Source organism: Excalfactoria chinensis, chromosome 2 (genome assembly GCF_039878825.1).
Source record: "Excalfactoria chinensis isolate bCotChi1 chromosome 2, bCotChi1.hap2, whole genome shotgun sequence".
Classification (NCBI taxonomy): Eukaryota; Metazoa; Chordata; class Aves; order Galliformes; family Phasianidae; genus Excalfactoria; species Excalfactoria chinensis.
Window position 1 is genome coordinate 62,789,745 of NC_092826.1, and position 15,822 is coordinate 62,805,566.

At 38.3% G+C, this 15,822-nt stretch overlaps 1 protein-coding gene across 2 annotated transcripts in view; it reads right to left on the bottom strand.

Annotated features, from left to right (window-relative positions):
* Positions 1-15,822, bottom strand: part of RPRD1A (regulation of nuclear pre-mRNA domain containing 1A) — a 48,444-nt gene that overhangs the window by 31,409 nt on the left and 1,213 nt on the right. For both annotated transcript variants that reach the window (XM_072327656.1, XM_072327655.1), the window contains exons 2-6: positions 4,463-4,592; positions 3,674-3,780; positions 3,497-3,591; positions 2,091-2,217; positions 1,818-1,993 (exon numbers count right to left, since the gene is read on the bottom strand). In XM_072327656.1, the coding sequence (XP_072183757.1) occupies positions 1,818-1,993; positions 2,091-2,217; positions 3,497-3,591; positions 3,674-3,780; positions 4,463-4,592 (635 nt within the window). The remainder of the gene's footprint in view (positions 1-1,817; positions 1,994-2,090; positions 2,218-3,496; positions 3,592-3,673; positions 3,781-4,462; positions 4,593-15,822) is intronic.

The following is a 15,822-nucleotide window of genomic DNA, read 5'->3' on the forward strand; positions in this document are numbered from 1 at the left end:
GTAGTCTGAAGACTAACAAAAGAACTGTCCTTGTCTAGAACAGATGCCAGAAATTAAGTTTGGAAGTCGAAGTCCAGAAACATATAGTTCAGAAAACACGTTCTCAAACAAATGGATGACAAGCCCTTTTTCCAGTGCTATTTCACATCTCAAGCCAAAAAATAAGGCTCCTTATTAGGTATGGTGCTTCCTAAGATGGTAAAAATACAGTCCTTGCCTGATGAAATGAATGAATCTAGCTGCAGGCAATTGGTATTTACCAGAAAATATTAAGAGAATATAAGAAGAGAAATTCAGTCCACTGACTATAGACATTATTGTGAAGACATGCTAATCTTGCATTTCAAAGTTTCAGAATGTTTATCAGCCTGCAGTTCACAAACTAAGAGGCACTACTTGTAGTGAGTATAAAAGAAGTAACTTCACTCAACACAAGTTTAGAAGTTTGATTTCTAAGGTTTAATTTCTAAAGTTCACTGTGTTTTTCCTATCAGCTCTTCTAGCAGCACCTTGAGATAACACTACCTTTACTCAGGTGTTGTTTTTTTTTTGTTTGTTTGTTTTTTTAAATAGCTTATATTTATACCACACTGATCAGCCTAAAAGCATTCTTAGAGTATACCTTGACATCCTAGCACTACATTTTATTTTTTTAAAAGAGAGACACTGTGGACTACTGTCTCCTCCTTTGTAAGGAAAGGCCACTGAAATCAGTCCAAAACTGGAAGTGTGCAGTATTAGAATAAGATTCTTTAACTATTTAAATAATTCAGCCAAGCAACTCAGTTTAAGGACCATGACAGCATGAGTATTAATTACAAACTACAGCTAAATTTCTTAAATGAACTCACTGATCTAGCAATATTGGGAAGTTAAACCATTTAATACTTGTTGAAAACTGCCAACAAGAGTGAAATATGTTCAAAGTTGCACTCCATTTGCAATTCCTGATTAATCAAGCGTTGGTTTCCACAGAAGTATCAGTTTGTCTGAAGGACTAACATCACTACTTTGTGAGCAATTCACTAAATCAGCAGCCTATAACTAACTAGTTGTAATTGCAGGTAACAATCTACAAAAAGAAAACAATTGTTCCCAAAGTACTACAGTGAGAATATGTCCTTCAAACACATTATATACAAACATGGAAGATAAAGCAGGTGACAAAAACTTAAGGTTTCCTGTTCTTTTAGGTTCCATTGACCAGCTGGATCATTTGCTACTGCGATCAACACTACCATGCATACCATCTATCTTACATGAAGTTGGTTGATATTCTTCCCTCAGGTAAGGACAAATACAGTGAAGCTGGCAGGAAAAAAAATTCATTAATTGCTTTTCTGTGAGGCACAACAGCAAAGGTCAGGAAACAACAGTACTCTAGGAAAGACAACTTCAGATGCATCACAAACAGTATTTTCCTGAACCAAGATGCTGTAAAACTTGAGTTCAAGTTCTGACATTAGAAAACAGTAAAGAAACCACAGCATGAAGAAATATTTTATGATATGCCTGTTACACATGAGACCTGAAAAGCAATTAATCTGTGTACCAGATTAAGCCTCTACTTATCACACAGACTGAACATGCTAAAAAACAAAGATAAGCACTGAAAGGATCACAACATAATATTACCTACTGTTCTGCTGATTTAACAAAGTTAGAATGTGAAAACCAAAGAAATCTTGTTAATAACGTGCTGGAAACAAAGATCTAGCTGGTAATTACCTTTGAAGAGAAAAGCAGTTTAGGCAAGTTGAAAACATTTACAAGATCAAGCTTTATCAAAGAATGGACTAAAACAAAACAATACGCACTTCCAGCTTATGTTCCTTCTCTGCAAGGAATTCTTTTTGACATCGTAGAAAGTCTGACAACATTCGAATTAGCTGCTTCCTATCATCTATTTCAGCTGCCAACCTGCCATTGTAATCCGCCAGCAACATACACGCATCATCTACCATTTTGGAAAGTTGCTCTCCAGATTCCTTATCTAAAAGTAAGCAGAGAGAAACAGGTAAAGCATGACTTCATTCTATGTCACCAAGTTCGTATAAGAGCATTTCAGTTACTGGACCCCCAACCCTCACCTGTTATCCTGTCTAACAGGGACACATCCTGGACCTCTATAGGCAAAGAAGCTATCCTCTGATGAACTGCTGCATCCCCAGAGGCAGCATTTTCTAGTTCTTGTAATGCTCTAATGAGATCCATGGTCTGAAAAAGCATGCAAGATTGAAGACTAGTTTAAATAAAGAAATCCTAGTATAAAACAATATTTCACAACAAGGTAGAATCAATTTGATGGTGTTTTTAAAAGTGTTTATGATATCAGCATCATATCAACACTATTCCCTCTCAGTCAAACAAAAAAAATAATCAGACAATTGTTGCAGCATTCCTTAGTTTTTATAGGTCACCTTCCTAAAACAGATTTTTCACTGAAGTTCTTAGCATAGGAGTACTTTTATTTTAGACAGTAATTATTAGTTTACAGTATCTTTCATTTTACTACACATTTTGAAAACTTTTCTAGTACTTTTGCTCCACTACTCCAAACTAGATCAGTGCGCTTCTTTCGGAAGTAAGCTGTTACATAGAAACATACTAAACCATGGTTATTTCAGGAGAGTCATTCCTTGCTATAACAAAAGCCTTTTGAAATGGGATAGTACCACAAAAATTATAAGAGTCAGAGCAAGGCAAAATAGAAAAGAACTTTACTCAAGCATCGTGACTGCAACAATGAAAAATATTTTATTGATAAATGCTGTGAATCTTATTCCAATTACATGTGTTATTTGTTACCACCCTGGAAATCAAAGGAGAACCTAAAATGTTGTCAAAGCTAATGCTAAAATCCTAAAATGGGCAGAGTAGGATATACAGTTCATACTTTTTTTTTTGTTTTCACTGAAGTAACAGCACATTCAACATCTTAGATCCAACTTGTAACCAGAAGTACTTCAAGGAGGAAGTTTCTTGAGGCCTGAAGTTAAACACAGCCTACAACCTGTGGTGGGTTACACCTCACAAAGGGATAGCAAATGACAGGCTAATTTTTTCATTACTTTTCAGAAACTTCAATGCTAGAAGGTGTTGCAGAGCCAATAGATTCTTTATAGTCCTAAAAAAAAAAGTAAATGTTAAGCTACCTTTTCCACAGAAGAATGAAGATTTCCAGCAAGAGGTATCATCAGGAAACAAACTGATGTATCCACTAAGATTCATCTTTCCTCAAGGTTGCACGAACAAGTAAAAAGCACAGCAGTTTCTCCTTACAAAGCTAATACGGGTCATAAAATACAACTGAGCATAGTCTAGAGAAATCTCATATCCTACTGGGACATAGTTCCGCCCGCTTGCACTAAAGAATGGGGTGAGGTCATCCCTGATCATACAAGCAACTTATTAAAAAGAAAAGCAGAGGCCCTCCAAAAATAAAAGCACCTTAAAAATTATCTACAAAACCAGAATTTTATAAATGTTGTTTTACCTGTGGAGGGTCAGTGGGAGAACTTCGAGGTGAACAGTTATTTTCATCAACTTTTATCTGTTCATATGTACGCTTCTTCACCTTTCTGTCTCCATCTAAATGAAAACAAACTGAAATTTGATTTCTCTGACTCCTCAAACAAGATGCTGAATTTTCAAATGTAAACAAAATACTTACACAAAGCTTGCCTAAGTTGCTCTAATACATCATTTTCATAAACAGACCTTTCTTCCCAGATCGAGAGCACTCGGCCAAGGTGCTTTTTACAGCTTTCATCAGACTCACTGTAACAACAAAAGAAAAACAAACACGAAGTGAAAATACATCACAACTACACTATAGTATGATTACTTTTCATAGAAGGATCATGGCATACCTTATCAAAGTAGAAGTTCAATAGTCGCAGAAAATATCAAAGCCACAGTTTACAGCAAAGACCAGTTCAAGGTGTTTAAGTAAGTGCATCAGCAGCAACAAAAACTGAGTGCCCAATCCCCTGTTTCTATTTTAGCTTGCTCAATCCATAGTATGCCTGTACTCCCATTATACAAAAGCTGCCTTTTTTTATTATTTTTTTAACTTCTCTATTGCACTATATGGAAATAATTCTGTACCAAAGTTCCAGCATCATTCTAATACAATAAAAATAGTCCGCTGGAAAAAAACAAACCATGAACACCAGTAACGAGACATGCCAGACTGCTATAGCATATAAATATAGACAAAGTATTAAAATAAGGCACTTCTAACATTTTCCCAAGGGAAAAGTGATTGAACGCAGATGAGTTTACTACATAACTTTATCTAACAGCTCTAAGACTACTTAAGATCAAAAGAACGCTAGACACATTAACAAGACTTGAAGTACAGCATTAGCAGACAAGGACTACCTGGGCCAGATGGATGAACAGAGAACTAATCTGCCAAAATACATTGAAGGGCACTGCACATAACAGCATACTGTACCTTGAAACATGTTTAAAAGCCTCCACTATTACTGGAGCAAAGTCTTTTGTAAATTCCGGTCCTTTCCTTTTGCTGTTCTGTATGACATCATTGGCCAAGTACAAAAATGTCAGCTTCCTATTTGGTTTTGCTAACGAAAAAAAGAATAAATAAAACAGAATGTTAGAAATGAATAATTAGAAATACCAGTTTATCCAGAACATCTGTTCTTCCATTGCTATATTAATTGCAAAAGCAAAATTAAACGGTCTTCTTTCCATTCTCATTATCACGATATTTCATTTCAATTTTGTATTTTTAAATGCACAGAGATCTTGATTGTACACTGATTTTCTTATTATCTTCTGCAACTGTTTTTATTCTCTGCTGCAACTGTTAGCTCAGATTCTTCCTCCTTTGTGACACAAGCTCCCTCTAGCTCTATCTCCAGAAGCAAATATATATATATAAAAAATGTGACATTCGTAAGTATTTTTCAGGCGTTTTCCTGAGCCTGATGTACATGGATTGGAAGCCTTCATGGATTTCTTCCAAGAACTTCAGCCCACCTTTGAGACAACATGTGTTTCTTACTCCCATTGAAGCCCTCTAGCAAGGAGCTGTACAGGTCCACTATCATTCACTTGAACAACACGTTTGAATTTCACTGAGTCTAATATGACAATTCCTCATTCTCACATTTGAGGAAACTGAATAGTCAATTTTTAATCAAGTTCTCCACGCTACTTTGATACTCCACTCATTGCCTGATCACTAAAACATTTCTGTGCGTGCAACTGTAACCTCACGAAAATAGTTTCAAAAATTGCTTTCTGATTGGAACCATTCTCTTTCCGAGCAGCTCAAGCATTTCACCCCTATCTCATCAACCTGCAACAGAATGAAAGCTTCCACCTCATGTATTTTCCATTTCTACTCAGTTATTTTAATTTACCATCACACTTCATTTAGTTTTCATGAGTGTACGGATTTCCTCAGAGCCACAAGTCTTATTTCAATTCTTCTAATCTTGTGTTAATAACAGAAAAATCTTCAGTATCTGTAACTACCATCCAACCTCAGTATGCGTGCTCTCCCTTCAGAAGGTAGTTTCTCTTGAAGAAGGAAAGGATCTAATAGTTTCTGCCCTCTCAAGCACAGTTGTAAAAAACAATACAGAAATTTCTATAATTATTCTTTTGAACTTGTGTTCAAAAGAAAAAATAAGAGAACTATCCATTTTACATACACAAAAATCAACACTGAGTTAATCCCACTCTAAGGCAATGTTTCTGAATACAAGCCTTGCACTACAGCAAGACTCCTGTGAGGGATTTCTCCTTGGAATATTGACTGTTCCCTATGAACTTGTTGGACATGTCTATCCAAGAAAAAAAGACATTTGGCTAAAGTGAAAAAAAACTATTAAAAGTAAAAAATGCACCTATCTGGAAATATAGTAACACATCTCCTACCTTTCAGCTAAATCACAGTTCTAACACATAGAAAGATTTGAACTATTCAAAAAGGGAGCCTTAGAAAACACAGTTTATCTCACAGCTGCAACAAAACAAACCACTTCTTAGAGCTGACTCCAGGCCCCTCAGTTTCTCAAAGGAACTAAGAATTAGGACCACAATTCTAATGAAGGAGACAGCTTGCCACATACTGCAAGCTCTGAGTTGCAGGAAGGTTAGGTCCTTCTCCGTCCTTTTCATAGAAAAAACGATGTTTCAGCCCTCAGTTACGCAACTTATTTGTGACAGATCTCACCTTTCTTGCCGCCAGCAAGTAACCAAATCACCTGAGTTATGAAAGGAAGACTGGATGATGTATGCAGTGCTCTGAAATCAGGTGGCTACAATCCTCACAAAGACCATACTTTGTCTATTCTCTACAATAAGCAGACCAATGCACAGTGTTTGCAAAAATCACGCTAAAACTCAACGTCACTTTCAAGCTTGTTTCCCCAGCATTATTTCTTCAGTCTCCCTTTGCTGCTTAACTGTAACAAAGACACATAAAATAAACAAAGATCCTTAAAACACTGCTAAGCCTGTTCTAGCTTTGGTTAGAAACCCAACCTTCACAAATTCCACCTCTATGCTCATAAAAAGTATTGCAATGTAAAATTTAATTCCTCCTGTTGTAAGAATGCTACATGCAACTGAAAGCTTAAAATGTATGCCTATCTCTAGAAGGGTTCCTTTTAACTTCTAGATCTTCAGGAGCTATATAGTGACCTACTACCTCTCTGCCTCATACAAAAATACACAATGTAATCTTTAGCAAATGGGGTTGACAACTCTCAGCTGAGAAAAAACAACGTGTTCTATTGCTACCATGACAGCAAATTAACTACTGAAGCCTGAAATACAGAATTAAATCCCAGACCTATCCCAAAAAATTCTGTTTAAAGCATCTCTCTTCTGCAGCAGTGATAACTTTCCACCCTGGGATTTGATTTACCAAGATGGATCACAGAGCAGTTTGCATATTTAAACAAAAAGAAGTGTCCTCGGTGCCAGGCAAGGTTAGTAGAAAAAAGCACTGTTAAAAGGAAATGAAAGAAAACTGTGTATGATCTTAGGCTAAAGGAGGATCTGCATGGTATATAATGCTAGAGTATACAGTGCTAGAAAAAACTAGCCCATAGCAATTGGTACACTAACATCACAGCCTGCAAACATTGAATTATTAAGGATCCACATTGGACTGATTCTAATTTTCAGAAACTCCGTGCATTGTTCACATAACTCTTCTACTCATCGCAGATTTCACATCTACCCTCCTCCACGATCACCAAAGCAGCTCACAGAAGCACCTGATTCTTTAATCTTTTAACAGGCCCATAGTGTTGGCTGGTATAAGGGCCAAACTAAACAGATTACTCTTAGAGCGTTCATACCAACACAACCACACTTACGATGGTCAACACCCAGCAGCAGAAATCAGGCCTGCCTCAGAAATATACCTTACACTTCAGTGCACTGAATACTCTGCAGATACTCAGGGCATTTCACCTGCAACTAAGCTAATAAGGCAACAACCCTGGAGAGACTTAGTGTCATCATAATAAGTCTTCGGGTGATCTGTGCCTTTTAGGAACATGTACTCCCGCTTAGGATCTCCTGGCTCTCTTCCAACCCATATGCCCTGACATTCATTGTATACTTGAGCCCACGTACTTGGAGAACTATGATGCCCAAGAGCCACCACTTCAGTGAAAGAAACACTAGTACTCTGGGAAGGGCTTTACCCGGTAAGGTAGTAAGGTGGTTATGTTCACTAGGGTTAACTCCGGTAATCAATAATTACACTTATTTGTCTTCTCCAGGTTTACATTCTGGCACTGGCAACTGAGCTCCCATGAAGATTACTAGAAACAGACCCATTTGTTTCATGCTGTTTTACACACGCCCCCCCCCCTCCCCCCCCCCCCCTTCCCTAGAACTGAAAGATACTTCAGAGACTCACAGCATGGCTGAGGTTGGCAGGGCCCTCTGGGTCCACCTGCTCTAACCTCTGCTCCAGCAGGGCCATCCAGAGCAAGGAGACCAGGCCCACATCCACGCTGCTTCTGAAAATCTTCAAGGAGGAGAATTCACAGCCTCTCTGGGAAACATGTGTCAGTGCTATGGCACTCACACAGCACAGAAGAACCGCATGCTCAGAGGGAACCTCCTGTGTTTCAATATGTGCCCACTGTCTCTGTTCCTGGTGCTCAGCACCACTTAAAAGAGGCTGGCTCCATCTTCCCTGCACCAGCCCCTTTAGGCCTTTTAGACGCTGCTGAAATTCCCTGAGCCTCCCCTCCTCCAGGATGAACAGTCCCAACTCCCTCACCCTCTATTCACAGGAGAGGTATTCTACTCCCCTGATCATGGAGATGATGGCACTCTGCTGGACTCCTTCCAGTACACCCATGAGTATTTTTCACCCCAGATACACCAGAAGAAACTCCAAAAAAAAGCATGGAGGCAGCACAGATTTTCACTTAAAACATATTACAATTTAATGGACCATTGACCCATCTGAAAATGTTAATGGTTTTGCAATGTCAACTGACCTCAACTGATAATAATATTTAACAAGAGGTTTTGAGAGAAAAAGCAACAGTAAGTTAAAAGCCCACATCAATTAAGAGCTCTAACCACATTTTTTTACTGAATGTCCTCTAATACAGTTTTAGATAAGAATTTCATTCAATTTCTTTTGAATTACGCTAGTCTACAGGCATACAGCAGAGTATAGCGATGTCAGCACTTTTCTCCAATAGCCCAGGTCATTTCCAGCGTCATAACATGCTTTGTATCTTTGCGTGAGAGGATGAATGACATCTTTCTACATACCTGACAAGCATTCAAGCTTTTTGTACCAGCTTATCTTTTTGAGTTAAACAGTGCTGAAACTTGAGTGCCAGCTCACTGTGAACTAACCCGAGTATTCGTGCAAGCTGCCTCAGGGCAGCACTTTCTGGAGACACGATTGAAAGCACATCTGTAAAAAGTAACTCAAGAGGCTATAATCAGAAAAGAACATTTAAAGATAAGGTAACCCATAAAAGTGCTGTTACAAGACCAGCACATAACAAACTGAAAATTCATTAACCATCTATCAAGACAAAGTTACAGCAAGTGTTCGGTATTGCGCGCTCATCTAATTCTCCAGTTGAATGTGATCAAGGTTTGAGTATATTACCTACACAATGCATGCCCTAGGTTTGATGGTCCAGGTATCTTGGTGTTGGGTTTGGAGGCTAATAGTGAAAGGAAACAGCCTACAGCCATCACTGGGAAAGAGGCCACCAGCATCTAATTACCACAGGGATGCAAGGAAGACAGTCACAAACAAAATAAACTATTCCAACAGTTACTCTGCAGAAATGTCCTGTAGCTCTCTGTGTATCTTGAATCACTTGAATACAAGAACCAAACTCACTGCCTGGCCTGGGACAATGTCAAAATGGATACAAACCAACATTTTTAGGATAACAAAATTTATTATTATTATTTTTTTAAATCTCTGAAGTTGCATATTCAGAACCAGAATTATGAAAGCCAGGCAGGTGCAGGTAAGATATCAGGACACAAATGGTACAGCTGCACACATCACATTCTTAAACACTAGTAGAAGATATTCAGCCAGTCAAAGTTGGATTACACAATCAAATATGTGAAAGCTTCCTACATTGCCCATCTATTGCACATGAATACACATCATTTTATAAAGCATATATGTAGTACACTCTGTTCTCTAACTTAGCAACACGCATTCACCTGCTTCTGGTCAATCTCTGATCCTTTTTGTAAAGAGAAGCTTTGTTTGGATTCCCACAAGTGTCCCATCTTAAATATCTTAATAGTTTCCTCAATACCACCTACTAACCAGCAAAAACAGCCAGCCATAATGTTTTCTTTTAACAGAAAGAAAAAAAGAAATCTGTTTATGTTCTTAAGGCTGCTACATTAGCTGCCATCACTAAGCATAACGCCTTCACAGCCATTAGAAGTGAAAGATTGGAAGGAAAAACTACATTATCCATCATAGAAAATAACAGCTTCAAAATTGGGAACCTGTTTAATGAAGTTTATTTCGTATCTGTAAGGCAATGCATTTTCATCACTTTCAGCTGTGCTCCTGCTCCAAAGCAGTATAAGAGGAATGCAGATATAGCACAACTTTCAAACATGCTTTCAATGTTGTCAGGCCTTCTCAATCTGCATACCATGACCTCCCATCTTGGAGTTTTCTGGAGCATTGAGCAACTGCCACAGCAGACACAAGGTTCAGAAAAATAAAGTGCATCAATCTCAACAGCTAGAATGAGTGAGGGTCCAAACACAAGTAAACGCCCCAGCAGCAATTGCAGACAAATACAAAAATAAACGTTAGATATAAGCAAAAATACTTGCTTCTTATACCACTGAATGACTTCATCGTGCACACACACAAAAGAACAGAACCATAACAAACTTGAACAGCAGGCAAAATGGTAGTCAAGTGTTAAAAATATAACCCTATGTACAAGCATAAGTGTACTTACAGCTGCAGCTGTCTCAAAGAAGACATACAATGGTTCCTGGAACATGGATAAGCTTTGCAGTGAAGACAAAGATCAGGTTGTGAAAGAGGTGACAGCCAAAACTAGAAATCAGTTGTTAATGCGGAGTTTCAGCATCTGAGACTGACTGATCTAAGAGATGCCATGTCAGGCTCTGGGGAAACAGATACCTGAATGTGAAATTAAAGATAATACACAACAGATCTATTAAGAAATCATTAGGATGTAAATATTGAGTGACATAAATGGACTTAAAAAAAAAAAAAAAGCTAAAAGAAAATGAGTTGACAAGTAAAGAAGGTGTTAAATGCAACTATCTGGAGCATGAAATAAGAAGCACTGTATTTGTTTCCTCAGAAGTCAAACCTTCAGCAATTTCCACCATAAGCACAAGGGAGAGTATAGTGAACAAGTGCTTACCGCTCCCTTGAAATCTGATACTGAATTATGGAATTTAAGCTTCCATTAAAAACAAACAACAACAAAAAACAAAACACAATAACACCACAGAACCAAAAAAAAACACTGACAAAACAACATCTACAGGTGCCAAGAATCCTGAAATCTGGAAGGAACAGATGGATGCAAGAAAACAGATCAGATCTGCAAATACAAAAAAACCTTTGTCTCCCTCTCAGAAGAACCTCTTAAAAATGTTCCTAGGAGTTTTTTCAGCATCCTGAGGCTGCAGGCTTAAACACAGTAGTCTATGTGGAATGACACTATCAAGTGAAACAACACCCTGCAAGACAATCCCTTTAAGGGCACATAACATGTAAAGGTTTAACGGGCCCATTATTTGCATTTCAGGTTTGGCTGATGTATTCACATTAATTAACTAGTCCTACTTAACTAATAATCAAGCTTATGACTCAACTAAATTCAAGTGCCAAGGTAAGCAGCCTTTCCATACCAACAGTGGAGCTACAGGAAAAACGGGGACAGACTCTTTAGTCTGTGATAAGAGAACAAGAGGAGATGGCTTCAAGCTCAAAGAGGGTAGACTTAGATTGGACATAAGGCCCCATTCCTGAAGACCTAAAAGGTGAGGCTAGATCGGGCCCTGGGCAATCTGATCTAACTGTGGCATCCCTGCTCATTGCAGGGGAGTTGGACTAGATGACCTTTAAAGGTCCCTTCCAACTCTAAAGATTCAAGTATTTCATGAAATATAGCTGAGACAGGACCATTTTCCTCAGTCCCTTTCAAAGTCTTTACAATCTAACCCCTACACAAAAGGTCCCTGTAAAATGATCAGACGCTGCTGTAACGTTATCACTACAGTTAACTGACATAAGTTACAACAAAACAATCATGAAGCTGCCATATCCCAAGCATGGGGAAAGAAAACAATCTGCAATAGAAATCTAAACTGCGTAATAGGTTTTGAAATCAGTAAGACACGCCAGAAATGCAGTACTGGAAAAGTATAGTCATCATCAATATATTTATTACATAAATAAACAGTGAAATTCAAAACAATGCATACTCATGATCAGAGCAATCCAGTGCTAACACAGCCAAAAGCTGAAAGTTGTGATATTGCCCTCAGTGTTGTGTGTGGGCACTAGCTTTCCATTAAGGAATTTACCTATTTAGAAATAAATTACTGTTTTTGTTACATCTTGAACACAGGAAAGCCACATGGTGATTGAAGCCTTCAACAAAAATGAAAGAAATAAAGTTTAATCACTGGTGGAGAAGAAAACAAGCTGTTCTGTTGTCACTGAAGACTTCTGCTTATCTGTCAAAACAGGAAATATATTTGTTGTAACAGTTATATTGAAACACATTTGGCGCATACTCTCATTATTTTATTTGTTAGTGAACTGTAGGATCTATCCTCCATTAACCATAGAAATAAGTCAGTCAATATACTGCACAACTGGAAAGAAAAAAAAACACCATACACTAAAATATGCATGTCCAACCCACTAGGTTTTATGTTTTTGTTACCCTCTTTTTTTGTCTTTTAATAATAAATACTAAAAAAAAAAAAAAATAAATAAAATAAAAAAGAAAGAAAGAAGACTTGTTACTTATTTACATTAACTACATCATGTATTTTATATGCAGCCTAATTCCTCTTCACTCAATACGGTCCAGGGAAGTAAGAAGTTTGGGCACTCCTGCATGAAAATGCACAGCACCCAGAGTGATATCTGATTAGTTTTGGGCAGATGAAGACTGAGGAGTACTTAGTATCTCAGGCTGGGCAGCAGCTCCATTTGAAGTGACAAAGTTACTTTCATTAACATACATTAGAGGTCAGTCATTAAAACATTATGCCTTGGAAACACAACATTTCTTTTATCAGTAATTTGATGAAGATCTTTACTTGCATATTCTTGCAAAAGTTACTAGGAGTCTCTTGACAATCCACAGTTACCAATACTTATGCCAAACACAAATAGCCAATACATAAATACATAAAACCTCTATAGGAAGATGTTCAGATCTGAGAAGACATCCTAGCACAGAGCCTGAAGATTACCAAGTATCCAAGTAAACAGAAGGAAACAACAAATTTATGTTGCCCAACATCTGTGTTGCCTAAGTTATATATATATATATGATACTATGATATGAAGTTATATACACATCAGGAATTCCATCTCTTCACCTCCACTGCAACATGATGTAAAGGCAACAACTATTTCGGAAGTAAAAGAACTAGCACCAAATATTTAGGAATAGAAGAACGATGAACCTAGTACTTGCTTTAATGAATATCCTAAAGAAATTCAAGCAATCTCATCTGAAACAATGACTTTTAACCAAAATGAAAGCATCCAGAAAAAACAAGCATTGTGCTGCACTCTGTTCAACACAATCAACTATGCAATGTTGTAGCATCTTTCGCCAGCCTGAAAGGAGACAGACTTGAAGGAACGTATGGAGAAGGAGCCTTCTCCTTCCAGAGCTAGGTTATGACATGCTTTTCACACACCCTTCCTTTCCAAAGAAATCATCATAAAAATTGTGCTTCAAAGCAGCAAAAGCTGGATGACACTTCAATGAACAGAAGATACAGTTATACATAGGTGACTTCAAAAGTAATGTCTCCTATTTATTTCCATGGGAACTACAACAGATAAATAGAAGACAGTAACAGTAACTGACAAAGAGAAAACTTTCAGCTATAAACACTATTTTTCAATACAGTCATCACTATTAGCTATGCGTTTTTGCTAGCAAAGTGTGCCACTCTTGTAAAAATCTACACCAGTGAAGGTGACCCACTGTTTCACAGCTTCTGTGATGGTGCCACTGCTAGGAAAGTTCTTCATATGCAGCCCACTTTTTGTTAGTCCACACAGATGCAAGTCAGAAGATGACAAATCCAGATGACACAGGGAGTGTGACAGGACAGTCCAGCCAAGACTGTCAATGTGCTCCACAGTCTTCAAGCTCGCTGCAAGAAAAAGGTCATCTCCTCCTCTGGCTGGACTCTGGAAGTTGGTGTCTTCCCCACTTAGCATCACAATGTAGCAGTCAGTTTACAGTTTGTCCAGGTTCCAGGAAATCCAGACGATCACACCTTTCCTACCCCAAAATCTCTTTACCTGCTAAGAGTTGCCTCTTGAACTTTTTCTTTGATGGGGAATTCACGTGTCACCATGGATTGCCATTCTTATTCCAGCTCATAGAGGCGACACCACATCACCTCCCCAGTAATAATGCAATCTAGGAAACTGAGCATCCATGGGACCCATCAGGCACAAATGTCACAACATTCCAACAAACACCACCTCTGATGAAGCCGATTCAGCTTCACAGTTCCCTGGTGATAATCTGCTGATCCACACGGATAAGCTGATGAAGATGCTCTTCAATTTGTAGTGTGACAGCTGTGTGGGGCTGTTCAGATTGTAGCTTGTCTTTCACATCACTGTTGCCACTGCTGAAACACATCTTGACCTCACTGTGCTCACATCTACTGGTTGGTCTCCATCAATGTTCAGCAAGTGCCAATGAATGTCAGTAGGTACAAATTTTTCCACATGGAAGAATACAACGACGCATCTTTGTGCCCCGGTGGCGCAGCGGTAGAATTGCCGCTTGCATCACTGGAGGCCCGGGGTTCGAATCCCCCCTGTGGCACAAGTGGTAGAAGTGCCGCTCTGCTACACAGAGGGCTCGAATTCCAGGAGTTGGACTCGATGATCTCTAAGGTCCCTTCCAACTCGCACAATACTATGATACTATGATGATGATCTTTGCTTCATGTGTATTTCCATACCAGATAGCATTTTTTCCAGACTGCCCCTCTGCTGCCATCTGTCACACAGCAATAAGGCTTAACAGAATATTGGTGGGAAGGTTCAGCCTCTACTGCCATACCACCAACATCCACCTCTGAAGTTGTGGGCCAACATAATACAATTGGAGGCAATACTTTCAGACTGGCCCTCAAAGCAACTATGCGTCTCTGAAGCTCTTAACCTACATCTTCAAAACAGACTTACAAGTGGAAGTCAGACACTGAAAGCTAAGAAAAGAGCTCATGGGAATACTTTGCTTTAAGAAGGTCATTATCTTCGCCTCTTAACGACATCTCTAAGCATTTAGCCACGCTCTGAGCATTTTGTTTCTCCAATCACACAAATAGTGTAAGAAAAATTATACTGATACTGAAGTTGAGAGCTGAGCATTTTATGGGTACTGTGCATATTATCAAGACAAACAACAAAACCTCTAGCTGAATGCCAGTAAGTTTAAGGCATCATTCTGATATCTTCTAGAGCAGCAGATATTGAAATTGTCTAGACCCGCTGGGAAACATGAGATATTTCAGATGGAAATGACGATCCACTCACTTGTTCTCAGAACATGACAAAAATACTTCCAAAGAGGCATACACTGAAAATGTGGTGGGTTGGTTTTTTTTTTTGCTCTTCCTGTAAGATGAAATATACCAACAAATATGTATTCCTTTTCAGGAAGTCATTTGTAACAGACTCAATTCAATTAAAGGATTAAGATATCCAGTAACATGACAAAAAACAAACAAACAAAAAAACGCACAGGCTTAAAAACACACAAAAAACCCACTTAATCAGAAAAGCCTATTTTAAATAAAAATATAGTAGCAACTTGAAAACCTACAGAACTGATTGGAATATAGTATGGAAATACGTTCCTAAGTAAAGTATTGCATAGTCAAGATATTATTTTAAGGGTAGTTCAATTATTTTGTTATGAAGTTATGTGCTCTAACCAAGAAGTAATGATGAACCAACAGTACACCCTCTGTATTCTAATATACATCATTTCTGCAGGTCAATCAGCCCTCTAAGATGCTCAAAAGCAAGGT